General features: G+C 39.0%; 3 protein-coding genes across 4 annotated transcripts in view; 1 reads left to right on the plus strand and 2 right to left on the minus strand.

The window, feature by feature from the left end:
• LOC129748583 (uncharacterized) overlaps positions 1-27,089 on the plus strand; it is a 443,445-nt gene that overhangs the window by 338,669 nt on the left and 77,687 nt on the right. The window lies entirely within an intron of this gene.
• LOC129748588 (uncharacterized) lies at positions 9,317-9,962 on the minus strand. The gene is made up of 2 exons (XM_055743246.1): positions 9,899-9,962; positions 9,317-9,837 (listed from the first exon to the last, which is right to left on the minus strand). Exons 1-2 carry the CDS (start codon positions 9,941-9,943, stop codon positions 9,334-9,336), a joined length of 549 nt encoding a protein of 182 aa, XP_055599221.1. The 5' UTR covers positions 9,944-9,962; the 3' UTR covers positions 9,317-9,333.
• On the minus strand, positions 11,393-12,098 carry LOC129748586 (uncharacterized). Its single transcript, XM_055743244.1, has 2 exons — positions 12,025-12,098; positions 11,393-11,960 (listed from the first exon to the last, which is right to left on the minus strand). The coding sequence occupies exons 1-2, from the start codon at positions 12,067-12,069 to the stop codon at positions 11,457-11,459; spliced, it is 549 nt and encodes a 182-aa protein (XP_055599219.1). The 5' UTR covers positions 12,070-12,098; the 3' UTR covers positions 11,393-11,456.

The following is a 27,089-nucleotide window of genomic DNA, read 5'->3' on the forward strand; positions in this document are numbered from 1 at the left end:
ATGTTTCCTTGTACTGCTTGATAACACGCCATACGGTATTTCTGGGCATTTTAAGCTGTTTAGCTAGCTTCGATGCCGACAACAATGGATTTTCAAGAAAACTGTGCACAATTTGATCTCTCCGTTCGGCTTCCATGGCGGTTGTTTACAAAATGCTATCGTTTGGTGTTATGACATAAATACATGGTGAAAGGTAATGAATTTCCCAACACGTGGGTGAAAAAAGTTTCCAAATCCGCCCATAAACCGTAGTATGTAGATGCTTGGGGAGTAAGTAGAGGCCAGTCTCGAACCCACCCTTTTCCTTCCTCCAACTGGTATCGGGAGAGGTTGGTTTATTATCTTGAACTGCATTCTGTCCATATCCAGCCGGAATGGGTATAATGAAGTGCATGATGGTCTAACCAACGTCTCATGATCGCTTACTATTCTACGCTGCCTACTCTAAACTTTAAAATCTTCTTCTCCAAAAACTATCTCTAATTTTCATTTCCAGCGTCAGCTCCCCGAGCTATTTAAACGCCACAAAAAAAAGATATTGTAAAATGACAGCTTTCACATCAAACTATTTTTGGAATACAAAAAAGATAAGCTTATCTGTAATGAATTTTTTTTTAACTGGATCTGAAATTGTTTTTCAAGAATTGTTTAAAATTTGACATTAAGAACTCGTTTTTCTCCCCTGCTGTAGGAGATAGGTTCCACGAACTGCTATAAAACATTTTTTGTAACCAAATACCATCAAATTTCACAAATGGCTCCATTTGCTTGATAACTTTTCTAGCTACACTAACTTTTCTTCTTACCGTTTCTCCTTTGGAAAAAGGAAAGGTCTTGAATCATAAAAAACCTCTCATGTAAAATATGGTTTTTTAGCTTGAAAAGTTTTCAGAACTATGCGATAGAACATCCCCCTTTCTCGGCTCTTTACTGTATGGAATCTTTTCTTCGGAAAAACAGAAATAGTTTTCGTACTCGAATTCTTTTTCTTTCGAATTTGGTTCCATTTGTTGGATATGTTCTCAAGTTATACAAAAAATGTGCAGAACTCCTTTTCCCCTCTCTTATCCCCCAGTGGAAGGTGATAAGGGTTTTTAAATAACCATAGAATAATTTCTCGTCCCCTTATACTCTCCCTTTGTAAAATTTAGTAAAATTTATTTGATGAGCTCTTGAATTAATCAAAAAATACGTATGGCATCTCTCTTTTTTACAATCCCCAATGAGGGGAACCAAATCATCTTAAAAATATTTCTTGTATTGAAATACTTTTCCCAATTTTTTACCATCTCGTAGATTAAAAGAGTTATTAAAAAAAATGTATGGACCTCCTTCCTACTAAATCAGTGAAAGGAGGAAGATGCCTTAAACAATCATAGAAAAAATTCTCCTCAAATACCCTCTCCTATATTATTTGAAGAATAAGTTTTCGAGTGATCCAAAAATATTGTATTCCCGTTGGAGAGAGAGAGAGATGGGTCTCGAAACATAAAAAAAACATTTCTCGTACTCGAATACACCTCCATGATAAATTTGGTTTTTTATTCGATTAGTTCTCGAGTACAGCATACAAGGGAGACCCCTTTCCCCTTCTTATACCCCCAGTGAAAGGACAGATGGGTATTAAACATCGTAGAAACTTTATACGTAACTGTATACCTTACTATGTGAAATTTGGATTCATTTGCATGGTGAGTTATCGAATAATGCATTAAATTATATGGAAGATTCCCTCCCCCCTCTATTTCTCCCCAATCGAAGAGGGTGGAGTCCAAATTAATCAGAGAAACCTTTCTCGTACCCAAATAATCACCCATATTGAATTTGATTCCATTTGCTTGAGTTATGAAAAATTATTACATTTATTTGAGAGGGATAGAAAGGGGTCCCAAACTATTATAGAAATCTTCCCCGGCCTCCAATACCCCCATCTGCCAACTTCTACGCAAATCGGTTCAGTAGTTTTCTAGTCTATAGGGAACAAACAGACAGACAGAAATTCATGTTTCTATATATAGATGATCATGCATCATATGAAGAAAAAGCATGTTTATTTGGTTGTTGAATCATATTCTTGGTAAAAAAATCGTAAAATATTCAGTTAGGCTTCCGCTTTTCCCAATCCGAATTGCCGGGCCTTACGGTTAACTTCTGCCATCAGATTTTGTACTGCCACCTTGTCCACCTTCTTCGCCGCAGAAAGTCAGTTTGCCTTACACTGCTGCTCGTTCTTAGCAGTTTTTTTGGTCTTCTTTAGGTTCCGCTTGACAGTAGCCCAGTATTTCTCAATTGGGCGGAGCTCTGGCGTGTTAGGATGGTTCTTGTCCTTGGGAACCACCTGCACGTTGTTGGCGGCGTACCACTCCATGGCCTTTTTACCGTAATGGCAAGATGCCAAATCCGGCCAAAACAGTACGGAACAACCGTGTTTCTTCAGGAAAGGCAGCAGACGTTTATTCAAACACTCTTTCACGTAAATTTCTTGAATGACAGTCCCGGAAGCAATGAAAATGCTGCTTTTCAAGCCACAGGTACAGATGGCTTGCCAAACCAGATATTTCTTCGCGAACTTTGACAGTTTCATGTGCTTGAAAATATCTGCTACCTTTCCCCTTCCTTTTGCCGTATAAAACTCCTGTCCCGGAAGCTGTTTGTAGTCGGCTTTGACGTAGGTTTCGTCGTCCATTACCACGCAGTCAAACTTCGTCAGCATCGTCGTGTAGAGCCTCCGGGATCGCGCTTAGGCCGTCGTATTTTGTTTATCATCGCGATTTGGAGTCACTACCTTCTTGTAAGTCGATAGTCCGGCTCTTTTTTTTGCTCGTTGCACGGTTGTAGACGATACACCCAGCTTATTTGCGGCATCTCGGAGACAGAGGTTAGGGTTTCGCTTGAAACTACCGCAACTCTCTTTGTCGTTTCAGCGGCTTCCGGTTTTCGATTTCCCCCCGATCCAGACTTTCTGGCTGTCGACAAACGTTCCCCAAACACTTTAGTTACATTTGTAACGGTTTATTTGGCAACTTTTAGCGATTTTGCCAGCTTTGCGTGCGAGTAGCTCGGATTTCCGCGATGCGCGAGCAAAATTTTGATACGCTGCTCTTCTTCCTTGGACGGCATTTTGACAACTGTAGATTGAATTCCAAAATCAAAATAGGAGCAACATTCTACACACACACCTTCAAAAAGAGGGGTGTTCAGGTTTTTAAAATGCAAAATTGAAAGAAATACGTCAAGTTGATATTGACCAAATTTTGATCGCCCTTTACAATGTATGGGTAGGTCCCTTCCTGAAAGGTTGACACAGTTAAGACTAGTTAAATGAGGTAAATTTTCTACTTAATCAATTTATTTAAGCATAGGAAATACAATTCAACGGGTACAATCTCTTCAAATACCCAATGCTTTCTTTAGCTTCGCGGTGATATTTACAAGATCGCCAAATTCTTCGCTAACATCCTTTGTCTCATCGGCTCCAACCTTGTTCAGATTGTCCATCAAATTACCGCTGGCAAGGGCAGACGATTTGACATAAACAGACACCGCGGTCTTGAAGAGCGGCAGCGACTTTGCCTTGACAGCTGCGGCCACGTCGACATTCAGCTTACAGGTAGCATCCGACAAGGTCTTAACGTTCTTTCCGATTGCGGTGGCCTGAACATCGGTTGCCGCCGCTATCAACTTTTCCCAGGCACCAGATCGTTGCATTGACTATGGCAATGGAATCGCTCACTTCACCACAGTACTGGGCAACTTTCGGACCCGCTAGCACGGAAATGGTTTTGTCGTTATTATCCAAGGTGGTACTCAGCTTGAAGCCACATCCCTCGAAGGTCTGCAGTGTTGCCTGGAGCTGAGTGGCCACCGGAGTTGATACGGCAGCCAAAGTCGCCTAAAATGTAAAGATCAAGGAGGCGTTCGTATAAGGTTTATTAAAAAAAACTCATTTTGGATACTGACTGAGGCAAAGGCTAGAAACAAACCGGAATACAGGATGAACTTCATCTTGAGACTTTCTTCAAATGCAGAGCTATGCTAAGTAAAGACTGCAAAAAGTTGTGGTGAATTTATACTTCGGATAAGGATTATACGATGCTGACGAAGCAGTTTATCCAATATTGTTTTTTACCTAAATATTTATGAAAAAAGTATCCCAGAAAACTTGCATTCAGTAACATTTGTTCAAACAAATGTGTTCGAGATTTGCGAAGGCCACGAATGCTAAAAAATAATGCAACGAGAATTTTACAAAAGAAATTTACAAATGAAATAATTATCCAAACAAATTTGTATAAAATAATGATGTTGCTGCGCAGCAGTCTATCTAGCTTTAAAACATTCTGAAGAATCCAACCCCCTGGCAACTTGACAGTTTGGTCGAGTTTCGTGTGTCTGTTTCAAAATCGCAGATGTCGCATGTGTGCCGCTTGTTTACATACTTTCCGAGTCATGCATATGGAAAGGGCACACTATTAAATGTAGTGAGAATCAGGCAAATTCATAACTTTTGAATGAATAAAAAAAAGTTTTAACCAAAATTGTTAATCTTGTTCAATATTCTACCGATTTATATATTGTGTAGGAACAGTTTTTCTATAAAATGGCAAAAGTTCTGCGATAATGTGATTGTTTTGTTATTTAAAATGCTCATATGCATCGCACTTTAGGAAAATCTCTTAATGTTTGATAGGGTTGTGTTGTATTTTACATTTATTGTGCTTGAGTGTCTTCAACAGTTTCGGTGGAAGGTAAACTTGTCCCAAAAAACTACTGGATATCAGTAATTTATTTAAAGCAGTCCAGAACTTTTATACCTTATGTAGGACACACAAATTAACGCTCTACTCGTTTTCTTAGACTAAACTTTTGAAAACAGATTCACTTCACATAAAACATAGAAAAAAGTTCTAATTTCAAAACTTTTTTTTAGTTATTGAACCAGTAACAGAAAACATATTTCAATATGGGTCCTTTCGACATGTTGAGTAGCTCGATTTTCGATTTGACAGAACCAGAGAACCAGAAAAAACTGGCACACGCGATTTGTATGGGAAACGTCAAGTTGCCAGGGGGTTGGAAGAATCCATATCTATAGATATTGTCTATTTGCATCTTTCGAAAGCATTTCTCTCTAAATAACCTGGAAAAGAGCGAATTTTTTTTTTATCCAACCTCCATCTCACATAGATTTCATATAATGTTATATTCAAAACTGAGTTGTGTTACGTACTTGTACCAACATCCCCTAAACTTCCCAAAGCCTCTAGCGATTTGGAACTTATTTATTCAACTGTCCAGAAGCTGAGAAGAAAATTGAGGAAACGATAAACTGTTGACTTTGCCAAACATTTTCAACAATTGAGGCTTCAATCACAGATGAACAACAATAAATATAACAAGCTAAATTAAGTTTCAGGACAGCTGCAGCTCAGTTTCTCCTAAAAAATCGCTTGGTACTTTTTAAGATGTCGTCAGAATTTTTATAAGACTCTGCATGTACGCTTTGAAGCTATGCTGGATATCAGATTAAAGTTTTATTATCCTTTATACAACGCACAATGGGGAAAAAGTGTATAAACCACGAAGAAATTCAATAACTTCCTTCCAACATGTTCCAAATCTATGAAAATATACTTTCATTCAGTTAAAATGTTCGGAAAATCGATTGGACATAGTTTCAGACGCCGCATGAGCTTATAGATGCAATGCCTTTTTAATCTCTAATTCCCCTATATTTTGTAAATAAAAAAAATAGAAAAACACTGATTCGGACTAGAAAATAAAAATAAAAAATAGACCGATTTTGTGTGATTTTTTCCGAGGATTCATATGAAGGCTAAAGGGTGTCCACGACAAAATTGCGACACACAAAATTGATTCGCGAAATTCGAGTTTTCATCCGATTGTCATCAAATTTTCGGGGATTGAAAAATGATTATTAAACTTCATTTTACGATTTTACTCGTATTTTATTTACAGTCTATACGCAAATGCCCGCATTTTGGCCTTTACCCCGGCCATAAGATTCTGCACAACTTATGAATCAACCGTTTTTTTGCATACAACCCATACTTTCTTCAGTTCCTCGATTGTCTTCACAACCTTAGGTCGTTTAACAAGGTGCTGCTTCATAATCGCCCAGTACTTCTCGATGGGGCGGGGCTCCGGAGTGTGGGGAGGGTTAAACATTTTCGGCACGAAATTTACTTTATTATCCGCATACCACTTCAGCACGTCTTTGGAGTAGTGACATGAGGCTAAATCCGACCATAAGATTTTTGGGACGTTGTGGGCCTTCAGGAGAGGAAGCAGCCGCTTCTGGAGGTTCTCTTTTATGTACTCCTGTCCGTTCATCGTGTGTAACAGTTATGTTTAATATCTCATGTATTCAGTAAGAATTATTCGCACTTAAGAATATAACAAACCAATACTCTAATTGCTTCAGTGTGGACTTTTCACATAGTTTCACACAGTTTCACACACCCCTCGTTCGAGGTAGGTGTCAATAAAAGAAAGATGTCAAAAACGAAAGACATTTCCTTCCGTGCATGAAAAAACGGAAAAAAGAAGCGATTAGCGTGGCAAAAATCGGTCGGAGTGTCGGTTCTCGGTTGGTGTGGTTTTTGTGTGCGCTGCGGGACGGAATCGGTGCTACCGTAAAAGAACCGACGCGGCTAGTAAGCATCCGTACAGCACAAAATCCGCGCGGCATCGGCGAGTGCAGGATTCCATCCGGACAAAAGAATTCAGCGAAAAAGTTGGGTGAGTTGCCAAGATCGCTATAACCACGACACGCAAAATCTCACCAAGTATTTTGGACAGATTCGTTCGTCGGATTACAAAGCGCTGATATTGGGTGGACCAGCCAGCAGCGCAACCGACGAAAGCTGCATCAATCAAATTGAATCGTCCGTGTTAAGGTCAGGACGGAAGCGAAATTAGACAGGTGAGTTAACCTCGATGTGACATGCACATGCACATGCAGCTAACCTCACTTCGCTTACTGTGCACGCAGATAACCACAATTCACTGCAGAGTGCAGCACAACACACTGGTCAGGAGGCAGAACCCTTGAACAACAACCCCAATCTATGGTAAGTTCCGAAAAGAACAGCAAACAGAATCGATAACTAATTTGGCTCCTCCGCCAGGGTTTTGTTTTGCCACTTCAGCTACTGCGTGTCCGTGGATGTGGTTACCTCGCAGATCGTGTGGTGAATCTGGCTTCAACCGGCGACGCATCACCATCGAGAATTCGTCGCACTCACCGATCGCCAAGAACAGGACGGAAGCAACAGTGTCCGGAAACATACTGGTCGAATTGTGTCCTCGGGAAGAAATGATCTGAGCCAGCATCGTCGGAAGGAGTGACCGTCAAAGCGGCATCAGCAAAGTTGTAATCATCGAGGGAGAAAGCATTCCGACATTCAAAAGTGCTTACCATAGGAGAACCGGTGCAGGACTCTGACTTACCATAGGAGGACCGGTACAGGACTCTGTCTCAGGGAAAGTCCTTGATTCGTCACCAAGGCCAAGAAGTGCCGTGTCAAGTGTTACCGTTCGTCGCTAGGTGGCAGCACCAGCAGAAGTTTCGGTGCCTAGGGCATTGCATGCTTGACCCGGATCTCCCGGATGTGCGGAGGACAATTCATTGGTGTGGCATGCTCGACAATCCACCAAAGCTCTTCTCAGGATTTGAAAGCGCTTACGAAGAGGCCGGCACGCTTCTTCACATGCGTGTTCCAGTTGCGGAAAATCGTCGCTGCTAAGCGGCGCTCGTCTCGCTGCATGCTGCGGAGGTCACGTGATGACAAAGAGTAAGTGCTCATAATAATTTCCCTGAAAACATGCAAAGCTATGAATATTAGTTTTGATTTTGTTGTGGCCTATTTTGTTGTTGTGGAGTTATTTCCGATGCCTTTGCACACTCCCACACATTAGTCAAGTTAAGAAAATCTTTAACACGTGTCCTGCGTCAAGGTGCACTCCGCCTCCCGCACGTGCAGATGGCTTGACTAACCAGGAATTTATTCGCAAATTTGGACATCTTCTGAGTGCGGACATGCTCCGGAACGCTTAACTTATCCCTGGCCGTGAAAAACAGGTTCTGTTTAAAGACGGCCTTCACATATGTTTCGTCGTCCATGATGCAGCATTCAACTTTCGTCAGCATGTTGAGGTACAACTACCTGGCACAGGTTTTGGCGGACTTGTTCTGCTTTTCGTCGCGATTAGGGGCCTTTTGTACCTTGAACGTTCGAAGCTCAACCTTAGTTTTGGCCTTCTTTACTTTATCCTTCACTTCTGGGCTTCCCCCATTGGTGGTCAATCGTTCCTCGAACCGCATAATCACTCTCGACACCGTGGAATTCGCGATTCCCAACGTTTTAACGATGGAACGATGCGAGTGATCTTTGTTCTCGTGATAAATGTGCAAGATCTCATCACGCACGCGCTGTTCTTTCGACCTTATGTCTGCGGGTTTTGATCACAGGACTTTAAAACTTGCAATAAAGTATTGTGAGCTCAACTGGCTGTCAAACAAATTTCAACACCGCAGAAGAAAAACAAGAGAACGAACGCGACAACAGAAAAATTCGACCGTTCTTGAGTACAACTTGCTGCGAACCCTGATTGACCGTCAAGAAGAACATCCGTGTAAAAAACTTTGTCTTGTTCGGATGCTAAATAACGAAATTATTGCAAAAACATCGAACTTTTATTATGGACCACCCCTTTTTATGTCGTCTGATACAAAATTTGAAATCAGGAATACGTCGTCCGTCCGTGTAAAACTCCCGTGTCGATTATTTCTAAAACATCAAACAATTTATATCAACGACCACCGGTATCGACAAGAAAATTTTTTGGGTTCGAACCCCATAAGTGGCCGATAGGTAAGATGTGTTTTTAACTGACATTATTATAGGAATGTTCAATCAGTTGCCAGCTGGCCAGGTATATACACGGATGCCGGAATACCTGTAATAAACTAGTCCACCTGATTGACTCGTTTTTCCAAAATATACCTATACATCAGCATCCTCAATACATTCGCTTCATAACAGTTCATACGTCATGGGGTTCGGGTATGGAGGCGCGATGCATTGCAAATTTTTCGAACTTAATAATCTAAATAATGCATACTTAGGCCAAACCTGCGGTTATTACCCATGGTGTATAACATATATACATCTGTGGAATGAATCTATGATGAATGAGTAGGTCCCTTCCTGAAGGGATAGCGCAGTAAAGACTAGTAAAATGAAGTGAATTTTCTACTTAATCAATTTATTTAAGCATAGTAAATACAAGTCTACGGATACAAACTCCTCAAATACTCAATGCTTTCTTCAGCTTCGCGGCGATATATAACAGATCGTCAACTTCTTCGCTAATATCCTTTGCTTCATCGGTCCCAATTTTGTTCAGATTGTCTATCAAATTGCCGGTGGCAAGGGCACACGATTTGATGTAAACAGACACCGTGGTCTTGAAGAGCGGCAGCGACTTTGCCTTGACAGCTGCGGCCACGTCGACATTTAGCTTACAGGTAGCATCCGACAGAGTCTTGATGTTCTTTCCGATTGCGGTGAACTGAACGTCGGTTGCCGCCGCTATCAACTTTTCCCAGCCACCATAGATCGTTGCATTGATTATGGCAATGGAATCGCTCACTTCCCCACAGTACTGGGCAACTTTCGGACCCGCTAGCACGGAAATAGTTTTGGCGTTATTATCCAAGAAGTTGCTTACCTTGAAGCCACATCCCTCGAAGGTCTGCAGTGTTGCCTGGAGCTGAGTGGCCACCGGGGTCGATACGGCAGCCAAAGTCGCCTAAAATTTAAGGAGGCATTCTTATCAAGTTTATTTAAAAAAACTCATTTTGGATACTGACTGAGGCAAAGGCGAGAAACAAACCGGAATACAGGATGAACTTCATTTTGAGACCTTCCTCAAATGCAGAGCTTTGATAAGTAAAGACTGGAAAAACATGTGGTGAATTTATATTTCGTATAAAGATTATACGCTGATGACGACGAGGCAGTTTATCCAATATTGATTTTTACCAAAATGTTTATGACCAAAGTATCCCATAAAATTTGCATTCAGTAGCATTTGTTCAAACAAATATTTTCGAGATTTTCGAAGGCGACGAATTCTAAAAAATAACGCAACGAGAATTTGGCAAAAAAATGTTTTTAAATGAGATAAATATCCAAACTACATAAATCATGCTACTGAAATTTGTAACAAATAACGATTTAGATGCCCAGCATTTCATCTGCCTTTAAAACATTGTGAAAATCCATATACTGTCTATTTCCATCTTTCGGAAACATTTCTCTCTAAATAACCTCTCGGAATATTCGAGCGACGAGTGTTAAGAACCATCTTTGGCAGCGTGCAGGAGAACGGAACGTGGAGGCGAAGGATTTCATCTAAATATTGAATGTTATGTTCAAAATTGAGTTGTGTTACTTACATGTACCAACATTGTAATTTCGCATGCTGTGATGCAAAAATAGCAATATTTCTATCACATACGGCTGAAATAGAAACAGTGCTATAAAAAATACAACACCCAAGATCTTGAAAACATTTTTGTATGGTAAAATTTTCAAAATGTCAAAATTTCTACCACTTTTTCCCAACACCAGTGAACTTGCTCTAATAAGAGCTAGTTCACAAGATGTTTGAGCGTTGTATTTTTTTCAGCACTTTTTCTATTTCAACCGTATGTGATAGAAATATTTCTATTTTTGCATCACAGCATGCGAAAATACAACACGTGTTGTTAAAAAACTTGAAGGCCACACATCTTGAAAATGTTTTTGCATGGTAAAATTTTCAAAATGTGCTAAAAGTGTGAAGATTTCTACCACTTTTTCCCAACTCCAGTGAACTTGCTCTAATGTGCCGTAATGGAAAAAAGACCGCATTTTTCAATACGCGGAAAAACTTTCTCAAGCAACAATATCAACGACTATAGAATTTAAATGCAAATGAGCAGAGCACCTGAAAAAAAACGTTCAATAAGAATCAAACATAAATTTGGAGGGCATTTATGTAAGCTTTCTTACATAAATGTCCTTCAAATTTATGTAAGGCTCTCATTGAGCGTTGTTTTTCAGGTGGTCAGCTCATCTATAGTCGTTGAAATTGTTGCTTGAAAAAATGTTTCCGCGTATTGAAAAATGTGGTCCTTTTTTCGTAACGGAACATTATAAGGTTGAAATACGTTTTGTATTGGTTTTGCTTTCTTTTTAAGTCAATTTGGAAAATGTGTTCAATTTAATATACAGTTGGAATAAATTACACATCTTCCATATATAGATTCCATAATTTAAACAAAACCATGCCTGATTTAACAACGAAATCATGCAAAAAATTTGGACAAAGAAATTTTATTGAAGCATTGTTTTTTTTTAAACTTTAAATCATAGTTGATATCTTTAAACGCCCAACGCATTCTTCAGTTTGCTGGCAATGTTGACCAGTTCCAGGACCTCATCACTGACATTCTTGGCGTCAACATTTTTCATCCCATTCAAAACGTTGATCAGTGTACGCGAAGCAAGGCTCGAAGACTTGACGTAGAGCGCCACAGCCGACTTGAAGTTAGCCAGCGACTTAGCCTTAATAGCGGCGGCTGCATCGGTGTAAAGCTTACAGGTGGCATCCGAAATGGTTTTAACGTTCGTTCCGATTGCGATAGCCTGAGCGTCAGTAGCTACCGCCACAAGCTGATCCCATGCACCGTAAATCGTTTCATTCAGAACAACAATGGTTTCACTGATTTCAGCAAACAACTTGGCCCCTTTTGGACCAGCTAGTTTCTGAATAAGCTTCTCATTGCTGTCCAAGGCAGTACTCAGCTTGAAGCCACAGCTTTCGAAGGCCTTGAACGTCGCCTCGAGTTGAGCAACCTGTGGCTTGGAAACAGCGGCCAAAGTCACCTAAAATATTACGATCGATAGAAAGTATTGTTAGTCGCTCTAAAAATTGAAAAAGTATACTTACTGAGGCAAAGACGAGACACAAACCGGAATACAGGACGAACTTCATCGTGAGACTTTACCTCGGAAAGCAGAACCTTGCTAAGTAAAGACAGCATGAAATTTTGATACATTTATATCTCCAACGAGGCAGACCACCTGGTGGTACAGAAGCAGTTTGTCAATATTGATTTTCGTGAAAAATATTTCATGGAAATAAATTTATTTTATTTATCGATGACTCAACTTGCATCCGTTAACATCTGTACAAATTAGTTGCAATAGAAGAATTCGAAATGAGTATTTCAAGGTGATGGACAACCGATAGATAGGACATTGACTTATTTTCAATTAGGAGTTTGAAACGAGGGATCGCTAATCTAGCCAGTTCGAATTTTTGTATTTGTATTCCAAAATAATTGATCGTGGGATTGAAAACTCTTTACTGTTTATGCCTCATTCACCAATGGTCAAAATAGTGCTGTAACACCCATGCTATAATGTTAAGTTATACTGTAAGCTGTTCCTCCCAACTTTGCATAAATGCGCAACTTCACTAAATAGGGCCAGCTGGGAAGCAATCAACGATAAAAAGTTGACGTTTAACCCAAATTTGATGAAACTGGTTTCATCGTGTTTAAAAGTTTGTTGACAAAGCACTGACATATTTTTTTGTGAGAAAGCAACTGGATTCCGTAAAATGGGACGAACCCGTGTTTTTTAAATTCAAAAGTACTGCTCAGATGGACTATCGTGAAGAAATATTACAAAGCTTGTGAAACGATCGAAGTCTGCGGTTTATCAAATTATCAGGAAGTTTGGAGAGCACCATACTCTTGAAGATTTGCCAAGATCCGAAACCTGAAAAGGCACAGTGAATCCACAAATCGAGAAGAAATGTGTTAAGCTTTTGTTGTCACATGAACACAACTCTGTTCGAAGAATTGCCAAAAAACTGAAAATTTCCGTTGGAACCGTCCGAAACATAAAACAAAGGAACCACATTAAGACCTACAGAAAGCACAGACATCCTAAACGGAGCGCGGAACAGCACGAACGAGCAAAGCAGCGATGTCGGAGACTGGATACGATTTTGAAGAAGCAAAGTAACCGTTGCATTTTGATGGACGATGAAACTTATTGAAAATTGGAAATAGCCGCACTTCCTGGGCCGCAATTTTTCAATGCAATTGTTGGTAGGTACCTCATGATAAACGATCCATTAAAATCGAAAAGTTTGGCAAAAAAGTGCTTGTTTGGCAAGCAATCTGCTCTTGCGGAGAAAGAAGTCCATTATATTCACAATAGGTACCATCAATGAAAGTGAAAGTGAAAGTGATCGTAAGGAATGCATCGAAAAACGCCTTGTTCCTCTTTATCGTCATCATACAAGCCCACCATTGTTCTGGCCTGACCTTGCTTCCGCACACTACGCTTCAGCTACCCTCAAAATACTGAAATCCTTCAAGATATGTTTTGTTGAGAAAGAGGACAATCCGCCAAATTGTCCTGAGCTGCGTCCGGTAGAGCGTTACTGGGCAATCATTAAGCGCAATCTTCGGGAGGATGGCAGAGAAGCACAGTCCATCGACGAATTCAACAAAATGTGGACAAAAACCAGCCGAAAAGCCAAGCCGGAAACTGTTAAGAGGCTTATGAGGGGAGTTCGAGGAAAAGTGCACCAATTTTATCGTTGAAAACTTTTGGTTAAGTTTCTCACTTTCTCCTGGTTCTGGATTAGTTTTGCAATGTTTTACAGAAAACTCTATGTAATTTGGTCAAAAAATGAATAAGATATCGTCAAAATAAAGTGTCCGTTTTATAAAATGAACACTTCTTAAAAGGCGGATGTGGCTCACAATTTTTCAACAGATCTAGTCAACTTATCTGCTTTGCCAACGATATTGATTTAAATAGTCGGCAGATCATCTGCCGGTCCAGTAATAACAAGGTCACGATCGAAGCTGGAGAGAGTCGAAGACTTTGTCTATCTCGCCTTACTGGTGACTGCAGACAATGACGGAAGTCGTGCCTATTATGGACTCCACAAGCAACTGCGGTCGAGAAGACTTAGCCCTCGCACGAGTCTAACCTCTACATGACGCACATTAGACCGATTGTCCTTTACGGGCATGAGACGTGGATATTGCTCGAGGAGGACTGTGCACACTAGAAGTATTCGAGCGACCATCTTTGACGGCGGGTTGGAGAACGGAGTGTGCGTAGAATGAACCACGAGCTCGCGCGACTCTATGGCGAACCCAGTATCCAGAAGGTGGCGAAAACTGGATGGGTACTCCGGAAACACTGGGCAGGACATGCAGCAAGAATTCCGGGCGACTTTCATGCAAAACAGATGTTCGCTGCGAATCCGGTAGGAACGAGACGAGTATGGGTGCAACGAGTGAAGTCGTTAGACCAAGTGGAGCGTGATCTGGCGAATGGGGATACCCGAAAAATTGGAGAACGGTTGTCATGGACCGAGTAAATTTTAGGAATTATGTTTATCAAGTTATGTCGTGAGGCGGAAAACTATGAAAAAAAAAAAATAAATCGTCCTTATAACGAAGTCGATAGAAATTGTCCAGCCCCAAATCTCAGAGGCAACTGTTGTGATAATGCATCGAAAGTTATCGAGAACATCAATTTGACCTGTAAGTGAACTCAAAACAGAAAAACGTTTTTTCTCAGTGGTTAAAACTGGAATGTTTTATTTCTATTCACTTCAATTAATTTTCTTTATTCAAGTCTTTCAAGAGACTCCTTCTTGAGGAACTCCACTAAACTCCTTAAGAGATATCCTTCAAGAACTATATTGATTCCCACTTAACAACCTTCTAATTACCTCCAAGAACTCCTGAGTTTTTCATAAAAATGCTCATAGAAATGCTTCTGAGAAGCGTCACAAAATCTTTACTATCCTTCCAGAAAACTTCCTGGGTTTCGTTAGGATCACTTTCAATCCTCTTCAAGAATACTTCTGATATCGTTCAGACACTCTTCAGAGTCTTCTCAGAAACTTTACTGAGACCCCTTACGGAACTCTTCTCAATATTGTGAATTTAAATCAAAACTTTAGAATCGTCGTTGGTGAACTGGCAACAAAACACAGACTTCCGACAATCTAGTACTTCACTTTTCTATGTCGGATGTCTTTCGGAAGTCGGAAGTCCGGACTTCCGAAGTAAAATTTAGTGCTTTCGCTATTATATCTTCGATAACCTTCACGCAAAATAATTTTCACTGAAAATATAAGTGACATCTGTAGTAAATTCTCGCCATACGTAATTTCATTTGAATTTTAAGTGATGGGTCAAGTGAATTCATTTAAGTGACCGGTCAAGTGAATTACACTATGACGTTCGAGTGAAATTTATCTGAATTTCTAAGTAATTTCTAATTAATCTCTCGCGTTTTTAAATAAAAGAACATTTATAGAACACCACTTCAATTTCAAATACTTACATTACGTTTTCGCCATAAATTTATTGATTGGAAAATTCCATCGTAATCCCAAGGCAGATCGGTTACTGCGGATAGCTCGACTTCTAAATCTTCCCTGCTGCAAACCAGAAAATCTGTCCAGTTCAATCCACAAGCTGAAACATAATAACATCTTTAAAAAACTTTTTCTTACATCACGTTTAACACAACTACCGCCAAAATCGCCTAGTAAAGAATTGGGAAAATCCAAATCCAGCATAAGCTTTAAACGCTGCTCTTTAGAATTTGCCATTTTGAACTCTGAAAATAAACACAATTACAACCCGACATTCACTTGAAATTCAAGTGATGGGGCAGTGAACATTTTTTCTCACTTCAAATTCGAGTGACGACTGAAGTGAATGTGGATGAATTCACTTGAAATTTAAGTGACTGCCAAGTGAAATGTATATGTCTCACTTAAATGGAAGAAAATCACTGGATCCTTGTTTTTAAGTGAAAAATCATGTGTATTTTAAGAGTGAATTTGGGTTCAGTGTTGAGATGCCATCTATAAATCCTTCTGATTCCATGATAGACATTTTTTAAATTCCTCCAGGAACTCTTCTGAACCTCTTCAGAAAACATCTTTTTTAAGTTCCTTGAACAACTTTTACTAGTACCTTTAGGAATCCTTTTGAGTACCTTAGGGATTCTTCCGGGACTTTTCAGAAACTCTTATCTTGTGAGTCCGTTCAAGAATTTTTCTAACCCAAGTAACAATTTCAATTTTTACCATCTTGCACAACCCCTTAATCGCATGAAGAAGAATGACCTTAATGATAAGATAAGATAAGATTGTACTATGATGAATTGCATTCCAAATGCTTTAGTTGTGGAGTTTACCCTCTTGCGTCATGCCCGGAACGATCGTCTATTAACAGAAAAGTGCACTGGATTTCTGAAAAATTCTGAAATTTGTTGTTCGTCAGTGTAGGGAATAAAGCTAGATAAAATACTTTAAAGAAAAACGAATCTGAAAATGTATTAACATTATAAGATTGACATCCCTATTCGTGCCTATTTCCTTCGGTTCACAAAGAGAGGGAGCACGAGAAACAAACGGACTCACGGACTGGGTGCCCTTTCGAGAGTACATTATGTTGAAAAGGAGAAGAAGAGACGAGTCTATTCCAGAAGAGAGAAGGAAAAATTAATGTATGTTGAGAACGAGAAACTTGGTTGGAAATCAGTTTACAGACTAATTTTGTGTGCATCGGATCGCGTCAGTTTCGCGCAAATAAAAGTTCCGAATAATTAAAAAGAAAATGGCGATGGTTTTCATTCGGTCTCGACAATGGCGTGGTCGGTTCGATGAGCGTACCTGTGTTGTTTTTTGATAAGTCTTAGCGGAAAATTTAGTTGAAATTAGCACGCCGATCGTGCAACGAGTGGTGTTTTTCTTGAAAAAAAAAGGAGACTCAAACGGGTAAGCAGACTTTAAAATGTTTCGATCTGGTGGAATGAAGAAAAGTAAGTGAGGAAGTTTAAAAGGGTAGACCAGCGTTTCGTGTTGTTTTCTGCGCTGAGTTAGTTTTTGCTGATGATGCGAATTTAAATAGATACATAAAAGGTGTGTTTAATTTTCTCTTTTATTGCCGCTTACCGGAAATGAAAAAATAAATAAAATCTAGAGTTTTTTTTTATTAAGTCGTATGAGCCACCTGACGTGTTTCGAGAAAATCACTGTTGAAGTTTTGTAACCTCTTTTTAAATCTACTATTTAAAATATTGCTCGGAATTATCTTTAGAAATCGGTATGTGATAAGAAAATAGTTGAGAATTAGACTAGTGTATTTGATTCAGGCATACATTTAGTTGTTCGAGTGAACATGTACTTACGACTTTTGGCATTGCATGATTGGCTCTAACGTCGTTTTGCATGCTGTTAAATTTTATCTCTAAACTGTATAACATGTGTCTTAAACATTTCTATCACTTACTATTTAGCTTCAAGCACTCAAGTTCTAACATTATGTATGGCTCATCTGAATAATGGTAATTACCGGAATGGGTTTTAAAGGAATTCGTCATGTGCCAATCGGCATAGTATAGAACAAGAAAAAATGACTTACGTTTGAATCCCTGGAGCTTTGTCTAGGTCCTCGCGGGTGTATGCTCTCTTTGGAATCTCCGGTTTCTACGAAACGCTTTTAGTTTTGTTGGCAGCATCTGTGGTGTAAAAATGATGAAACTGAAAATCAGTCCAGTCATAAAAGATACGCATTGAACTTACCTCACAATAAAAAGAAGAAGTTTGTATAATCATACTAACTGGAACAACTCTCACAAACAATTTCTTTTTAAATTTTTAACATTACATCACTCACCGCTGCATTTTCTGAGAAAACGCATAAGGTCGCAAAAACCAACGAACCGAACAAATATTTTGCGACCTTTGTTTTGCACGCCAATCCAGTGCAATGCAAAAAGTCGTAAAAACCAAATTGCACTCGAAAATGAGAAAGTCATCATACGTCCTAATTTCAAACCATTTTGTAGAATTTATGCATTGATCAAATAAAATGAAAGTTTTTTCTAAGATAGATTACATGTTTATCAATCGTTTGCAGCCAATAACTCAATTTTGTTTACATTGGTTCATACGACGTAATCAAAACTAACTCTAGAAATATTACAAAGATGATTTCTAGAATATTTCTGCGATTAATAATAAAATGAGAAAAATATGAACGATCGTTTGAGTAAGGATGGTTGAATTTTTTTTTTTAATCCGCCAAGAAAAGTCAATTTAGTATCGAAATAAAAGGAAATGAATGAAGAATCTAACAAGGGACAAGCCCTTGAGTGGAGCTGTTCCGAAAAATAGATTTGTGGGACAAACCCCTGCGTGGGGCAGTCCGAATAAATGAACGGATGGGACAGACCTCTGAGTGGGGCAGTCCGGGAAACTTCTTTATGAGACAAACCTCTGAGTGGGGCAGTCTAGATATTTTGATTTGTGGGACAAACCCCTGAGTGGGGCAGTCCAAATAAATGAATGAATGAGACAGACTCCTGAGTGGGGCAGTCCGGAAAATTTTCTTCATGGGACAAACCTCTGAGTGGGGCAGTCCTAATAATTTGATAGAATAGGCAAACCCCTGAGAGGGGCAGTCAAGAGAGTCTGATGTGAGGGACAAACCTCTGAGTGGGACAGTCCAAATAAATGAATGAATGGGACAGACCCCTGAGTGGGGCAGTCCAGCAAACTTTTTGATGGGACAAACCTCTGAGTGGGGCAGTCCAAATAAATGAATGAATGAGACAGACTCCTGAGTGGGCAGTCCGGAAAATTTTCTTCATGGGACAAACCTCTGAGTGGGGCAGTCCTGATAATTTGATAGAATAGGCAAACCCCTGAGAGGGGCAGTCAAGAGAGTCTGATGTGAGGGACAAACCTCTGAGTGGGGCAGTCCAAATAAATGAATGGATGGGACGGACCCCTGAGTGGGGCAGTCCAGCAAACTTTTTGATGGGACAAACCTCTGAGTGGGGCAGTCCAAATAAATGAATGAATGAGACAGACTCCTAAGTGGGGCAGTCCGGGAGACTTCTTGATAGGACAAACCTCTGAGTGGGGCAGTTCTGATAATTTGATAGAATAGGCAAACCCCTGAGAGGAGCAGTCAAGAGAGTCTGATGTGAGGGACAAACCTCTGAGTGGGGCAGTCCAAATAAATGGATGAATGGGACAGACCCCTGAGTGGGGCAGTCCAGCAAACTTTTTGATGGGACAAACCTCTGAGTGAGGCAGTCTATATATGTTGATTGTGTGACATAGGCCCTGAGTGGGGCAGTCCGGGAGACTTCTTGATAGGACAAACCTCTGAGTGGGGCAATCCGGATATTTTGATTTGTAGGACAAACCCCTGAGCGGGGCAGTCCAAATAAATGAATGAATGAGACAGATTCCTGAGTGGGGGCAGTCCGGAAAATTTTCTTCATGGGACAAACCTCTGAGTGGGGCAGTCCTGATAATTTGATAGAATAGGCGAACCCCTGAGAGGGGCAGTCAAGAGAGTCTGATGTGAGGGACAAACTTCTGAGTGGGGCAGTCCAAATAAATGGATGAATGGGACAGACCCCTGAGTGGGGCAGTCCAGCAAACTTTTTGATGGGACAAACCTCTGAGTGGGGCAGTCCAAATAAATGAATGAATGAGACAGACTCCTAAGTGGGGCAGTCCGCAAAATTTTCTTCATGGGACAAACCTCTGAGTGGGGCAGTCCTGATAATTTGATAGAATAGGCAAACCTTTGAGAGGGGCAGTCAAGAGAGTCTGATGTGAGGGACAAACCTCTGAGTGGGGCAGTCCAAATAAATGAATGGATGGAACGGACCCCTGAGTGGGGCAGTCCAGCAAACGTTTTGATGGGACAAACCTCTGAGTGAGGCAGTCTATATATGTTGATTGTGTGACATAGACCCTGAGTGGGGCAGTCCGGGAGATTTCTTGATAGGACAAACCTCTAAGTGGGGCAGTCCGGATATTTTGATTTTGTAGGACAAACCCCTGAGCGGGGCAGTCCAAATAAATTAATGAATGAGACAGACTCCTGAGTGAGGCGGTCCGGAAATTTTTCTTCATGGAAAAAAACCTCTGAGTAGGGCAGTCCAGGAAACTTTACAGGCCCTACCGGCCAAATAATTGAGTGTATGGGACAGACCCCTGAGTGGGGCAGTCCGGGAGACTTCTTGATGGCGCAAACCTCTGAGTGGGGCAGTTCGGATATTTTGATTTGCAGGACAAACCTCTGAGTGGGGCTATCCAAATAAATGAATGAATGAGACAGACTCCTGGGTGAGGCAGTCCGGAAAATTTTCTTCATGGAACAAACCTTTGAGTGGGGCAGTCCAGATAATTTGATAGAATAGGCAAACCCCTGAGTGGGGCAGACTAGAGAGTCTGATGTGAGGGACAAACCTCTGAGTGGGGCAGTCCAAATAAATGAATGGATGGGACAGACTCCTAAGTGGGGCAGTCCAGGAAACTTTTTGATGGGACAAACCTCTGAGTGAGACAGTCTATATCTATTGATTGTGTGACATAGCCCTGAGTGGGGCAGGACAAATAAATGAGTGCATGGGAAAAACCCCTGAGTGGGGCAATCCGGGAAACTTCTTGATGGGACAAACCTCTGAGTGGGGCAGTCCGGATATTTTGATTTGTAGGACAAACCCCTGAGTGGGGCAGTCCAAATAAATGAATGGAAGAGACTGACTCCTGAGTGAGGCTGTCCGGATTTTTTTCTTCATGGAACAAAGCTCTGAGTGGGGCAGTCTAGATTATTTGATAGAATAGGCAAACCCCTGAGTGGGGCAGTCTAGAGAGTCTAATGTGAGGGACAAACCTCTGAGTGTGGCAGTCCAAATAAATGAATGGATGGGACACCCTGAGTGGGGCAGTCCTGGAAACTTTTTGATGAGACATACCTCTGAGTGGAGCAGTCAAAATAATTCGATGAAAGAGTCAAACCACTGAGTGGGGCAGTCCAGAGAGTCTGATGTGTGGGACAAACCTCTGAGTGGGGCAAATAGTTTGATTTGTAATATAAACCCCTGAGAGGGGCAGTAGATAATTTGATGGAATAGGCAAACCCTTGAGTAGGGCAATCAAAAGAGTCTGATGTGACGGACAAACCTCTGAGCGGAGCAGTCCAAATAAATGAATGGATGTGCAGACCCCTGAGTGGGGCAGTCTTGAAAATTTTCTTCATGGGACAAATCTCTTAGTGGGGCAGTCAAAATAATTCGATAAAATAATCAAACCTCTGAGTGGGGCAGTCCAAAGTGTCTGATGTATGTGACAAACCTTTGAGTGGGGCAGTCCACAATAAATGAATTGATGGGACAGACCCCTGAGCGGGACAGTCCGGGAAACTTCTTGATGGACAAACATCTGAGTGAGGCAGTCTAGATATTTTGATTTTTGGAACAGATAGACTCCTGAGTCGAGAGTTTTCCTTTATGGGACAGATCTCTGAGTGGGGCAGTTAGGATAATTTGATTTGTGGGACAAAAAAGTTGAAGTAAAGATGAGAAATATAAAATAAAATGTGGTTCAAGTTTGAAAAATAAATATAAAATATTAATAAAAAAAGGGAGTTGAAAATCACGAATAAAAATAAAATTAACAATGAAAAAAAAGGTAGTACGTATTGAAAGAAGGAGTTTTACTGAGAATGGAAACGGGAAAATAAGAATAACCAGATTTCAAAAGCAAAAATGAAAAGAATGAAAGATAACTATAAAAGAACAGAAAATCAGCGAAAGAAAAATTTGGTTAGTGAGAAGATGAGAGGATTGAGAAAAAAGTGCAAGATGAAGTAAAAAAAACATTAAACAAGAGCTGGATGCTGAGACTACAGAAAAAATGACAGAATTTGAAAATCAGAAAATAATTCAAAATTATTGGAGTAGAGTCTGAAAAGGAAAGTAGAAGAAATGAAGATAAGATGAGAAGACAAAAGAATGGAAGAAAGGTGGGAGAGATGACGTAATGAGGATTAGAGGATAAAATATTGAGACGGGATGTCATGGGCAAACACATTGATAAATTGGTAAAATAATAATAATTGAGAAAAAGGAATTACATAAATAGAAGGGCCACGACAATTGGAAGTTGGGTATTGAGACGACGAAGAGTAACCGGAATTCTAAATGAGAAAATGATGAGATTAAAAGAGGACGATTTAAGAACAGAAGGATGGTAAAAGAAAAGTTTAAAAATTAAAAGATGTGAGGCTGGAGAGAAAAGTGAGAGAAAGGATGATAAGTTGTGAATATGTGAAGTTAAACGAGAAATACGAAACGATAAATAAAAATAAATAAATAAAAAAAGAGATAGGAAGATCGAAGCATTAGATAATAAAGATCAGAGCTCAGACGACTAAAAGATGGCAGGATTTGAAATTGAGCAAATGGAAAGAATGATAAATATAATGAGAGGCTGGAGAGAAAATCGGAAGAAAATATGACAAGATGTGAGGACAAGAAGATCAGAAGTGTGATGGGAAAGTGAAGAAATTGAAGAGTTGACGAAAAGAGAATAATAAGACGAGATATTGAGCTGGTAGAGATAGTATTATTCATTGACTTTGATTGGCTTATGAGATAAATTGATTAATAAAAAAAATAACTAATAAAGAAATAAAATAATTAAATAAAAAAAAGCTCACGACAAGAAGAAGTTGGGTATTGAGATGGCGAAAAGTAACCGAACTTTAAAATCAGAAAATGAAAAGATTGAAAGATGTCAATATAAGTATAGAAAACTAGTGAAAGAAAAATTTGGTAATTGGAAGAGAACTGACTAAGAAAGGTTAGAGAGAAAAGTGGATGACAAGATGAAAGGATGAAAAGATGTGAATTGAAACGGGAGAGATGAAAAAAGAAAAGGGAAATTATATGGGAAAGTTTAAAACGGAAGAAATAAGAACATTGAAACATAAGATAATAGGGATGAAAGCTGGTTGCTGGGACTATAAAAAGGTATTAGGACTTGAAAAAAATTTAAAGATAAGAACTATACGATGAGAGGCTGGATAGAAAAGTAGAAGAAAAGATAATAACATGAGAAAACAGGAAGATGGGAAAGGTGATGGTAGAAATGAAACTATGAGAATCCTATACGGCTTTAAGGAAAAGAAGTTAAGCTGGTGAGATGACGAAAAGAGGCTGATAAGATCAGATTTTGAGGCTGTATAAAAGGTATTATTCATTAACCTTGTTAAGCTCATGAGCAAATGAATTGATCAAGAAGATAGTTAGTGCCTAGAAGTACAAAAGATAAATAAACAGAGAACGACAATGAAAAGATGGGCATTAAGGAGACGAAGAATATCTGGATTCCAAAATGAGAAGGTGGAAGGATTGAAGCTGGGCACTAGAAAAATGAAAAGTTAGTGAAGGAGAAGTTTGGAAGGAAGTTACGGGAAGGATGCAACGATGATTTTTTTCAATTCAATAAGAGAGGTTGAAACACAAGAGATAGGAAGATGAAAGGATTGGATAATAAAGATCAAAGCTGGGTGCTGAGACGAAAAAAAAGAAGACAGGATTTGAAAAAAAAATTGAAAGATAAAAATTATAAATAAGAGTCTTTAAAAAAAAGTGAATGATAAAGAGGATAGTTAGATGAATTATTAAGACGGTATAAATAGTATTATTCATTGACTTTGCTAAGTTTATGAGCAAAAAAAAATAGATTAAATAAAAACAAGTAATTAAGAAAAATTATTGAATAAATAAAAAGGTCACGAAAGAAGAAGCTGGGTATTGAGTGTGAAAAGTAACTGGACTTCAAAAGATTGAAAGATGACGATATGAGAAAAAAAAAAACTAGTGAATAAACAAAATTTGGAATATGAAAGGCTAAGGAGAATAGTGGAAGAAAAGATGGTAGGTTGAAAAGATGTGAATTGAGACGGGAGATATGAAACGAATAAAAAATAAGAGAGGTTAAAACAGAAGAAAGAAGTAGGTAATGAAGATATAAAAAAGTCAAATAAAAAAAAGGCAGAATGGAGGGATAAAAAAGAGAAATGTAGAAGAATAGATGATAGGATGAGAAGACTAGAAGAATAGAAGATGAGATATGTGGTGAGAAAAATAAAACGATGAGAAACTGAAACAACTTAAAAAAAAATAGTTAACCTGGAAAGATGAAGTAAAGGGGATAATAATAATAAGGTGTAAAATTGAGACGGTATAAAAAGTATTATTAATTGACCTTGTTAAGCTCAGAAGCAAGTGAATTTATATATAAAAAATAAAATAAAATAACACCAAGATATTAAAAAAATAAACAAAAAGGTCACGACAATAAGAAGCTGGGTTTTGAGACGACCAAAAAATAACCGGATTTCAAAATGAGTGAAAGAAAAGATTTAAAGGTGACAAAAAAAAACAGAAATTTAGCGAAAAAAGAATTTGGATATTAAAAAGTGAGAGGATGTAAAGAGAAGTGGAAGAAAAGATTATAGGATGAGAAGATTAAGGGGAAAGGCGATTAAATAAGAGAGGTTGAAACAAAAGAGATAAGAAAATAAAATATAGATAATAAAGATCCAAACTGGGTGCTGAAACGACAAAAAGATGAAAGGATTTGAAAATCAGAGGATGGAAGGATAGAAGGTTGCAAGTAGGTTGGCTGGGTTGACCAAAATTATGTCTAAAAGATTGAGTTTTTTTTATTCTTAAATGTTAACCCCAGGTTCGATTATTAGTCGAAAATCATGGTCCTTATTTTAATCTGAATTCGACATGCGAATTCTTTTTTTATAGTTGGCCTCTGAAAAAAAAATGTGAAGTCATAATGCATAATAAATGTGTGAATGTGGATGGGCAACTTAAGAATTCGGAGACCTAATTATTGTACGAGAGGCGAAAAAAAAAAAGAATCCGTCATGTTGATCTAAAAATAAAAATTTGAGGTATTAATATTTGTACAATATTTTGCATAGCTTCGCGGACATATCTAACGATTGCTTCTCGTTTCACGTGAAAAAATTAAGAGAGCGGACTGAGACTGAGCAATTTCGGATCGGTAATGAAACCCATGATTATTCACTCTTAGTTTTATTTTTTCCTAGATAAAATTTAATACAACTAGTTAATTGGAATGCTATTTATTGCAAATAGATCGGAAATAAATCAAAAAATCTGATAAGATTAGATTTGTGTAATTTTAAAATTGTGATTGACGCCGGAGAGTGTAGAGGCGGAGGCGAATGTAGGGAATAAAGCTAGATAAAATACTTTAAAGAAAAACGAATCTGAAAATGTATTAACATTATAAGATTGACATCCCTATTCGTGCCTATTTCCTTCGGTTTACAAAGAGAGGGAGCACGAGAAACAAACGGACTCACGGACTGGGTGCCCTTTCGAGAGTACATTATGTTGAAAAGGAGAAGAAGAGACGAGTCTATTCCAGAAGAGAGAAGGAAAAATTAATGTATGGTGAGAACGAGAAACTTGGTTGGAAATCAGTTTACAGACTAATTTTGTGTGCATCGGATCGCGTCAGTTTCGCGCAAATAAAAGTTCCGAATAATTAAAAAGAAAATGGCGATGGTTTTCATTCGGTCTCGACAATTTCCCTTTAATTTTTTCGATAGTCCGTAGAAAATCCGTAGATTTCGAGCATCGATCCTGTAGATCCGTAGAAGTTTTTTAAATCCGAAGAAGAATATAGGTTTAAGAAGATAGTTTGGTTGAAAATGGGAAACGTGGTAGGAAAGCATCAAGTTCTCAAAAAGGGAAGAAGAAAGAAGAAGTTTCTGAAACTTCGTCGATAAAAATAGAGCACGAGAGAGCGTTGACAGTACCCCAGCGGCTAGTTGGCCGATTCTGCGACCAAGATCAAAGAAGACCAAACAATAATAATGATTCAAATTTTAGGTGGCATGCTCGGCGGAATGGAGCACTAGAGAGAAATTTATTTATATAGAATATGAAAGCAAGGTGGATAGATAGGCATTTTTGTGCCAATAGAAGAAAGCCTAATAGGTGTTGAAATTTTAAGCTTGAGGGCATGTTGATGAAAAGCTCCCATGAATTGTACCGCCTTGGCTCTACATCAGCTACCTATAGAAACTATAATTTTATATAGTCTGGCAAAGAGAATGACGGGAGCCAATCGAACTGTCATTCGCGGAGACCAATCGAGTAAACTTTCTAAATATCGGAAAATCGTGGTTGAAGTATTGTTATCCACAAAGCTTTTAAGGAGCATTAACTAAAGTTATTCAGCATAATTTTCCCTATTTTTGTCGTCTATAGATCATAATGATTGAAATAGTTTTCAAAAGCGATTTTGAGTTGAAGAAATTTACGAATCTGAGAAACTATTTTTAAATTTTGCTACTGAGGAGCTTAAACATTATCATAGAATTCTCGATGGGCTCCGCGCGAATGACAGTTCGATTGGCTCCCTTCATTATCTTGCCAGACCATATTAAATTTATTGTCTATACAGCTACCCATGCATAAGATGGTTTCAGATATCCTATAGAGAGCCCGATGGTTTGAGAGCGTGTTTTTTACACACACTTCAAACGATCAAAAACGTAACAACCCATGAACCTTCTGAGCTACCCAAGTAACCATAAGCACGAAAAACTAGTACCAATTCTGCTCTAATGTCAGACATCAGCTATAGAGCTTGATCCATCATATTGTGCATCATATTAGCTCTGTGAGCCATATTAAGCGAAATTAACTGCTGCCCTAGTGCAGAAACTAGTATAACCTAGGGTTGCCATCCGTCCCGCAAAAGCGGGACATGTCCCGCTTTTTTGTTGAATGTCCCGCTGTCCCGCTTTTTCCTCAAAATGTCCCGCTTTTTTTTCTTGGAAAACTTTTACAAAGTTAACTGACTGACACATTAAAAAAACGAACTTTAGTCTCACTTTTAATTAAATGATGAACAGAAATTTTTCTAATCAACTTTTTTCTCCAAATAAGCAGCATTTTTCATAGCTTATATAAGACAATACAGAATAAATCAAAAGCTCTTAGCATTACAGTAAGATTCTGATTCAGTTAAATGTTCTTGCAGTACGTAAGCCAATGTATGAAAAAATATTTTGTTAAAGTTGC

Source organism: Uranotaenia lowii, chromosome 2, assembly GCF_029784155.1.
Source record: "Uranotaenia lowii strain MFRU-FL chromosome 2, ASM2978415v1, whole genome shotgun sequence".
NCBI classification, from domain to species: Eukaryota; Metazoa; Arthropoda; class Insecta; order Diptera; family Culicidae; genus Uranotaenia; species Uranotaenia lowii.

Coding starts and splice junctions, on each gene's coding strand:
- LOC129748588 (XM_055743246.1), bottom strand. CDS start 9,943: ATGAAGTTCATCCTGTATTCCGGTTTGTTTCTCGCCTTTGCCTCA. Junction 9,838..9,898: donor TGTTTCTCGCCTTTGCCTCA/GTCAGTATCCAA, acceptor CTTAAATTTTAG/GCGACTTTGGCTGCCGTATC.
- LOC129748586 (XM_055743244.1), bottom strand. CDS start 12,069: ATGAAGTTCGTCCTGTATTCCGGTTTGTGTCTCGTCTTTGCCTCA. Junction 11,961..12,024: donor TGTGTCTCGTCTTTGCCTCA/GTAAGTATACTT, acceptor GTAATATTTTAG/GTGACTTTGGCCGCTGTTTC.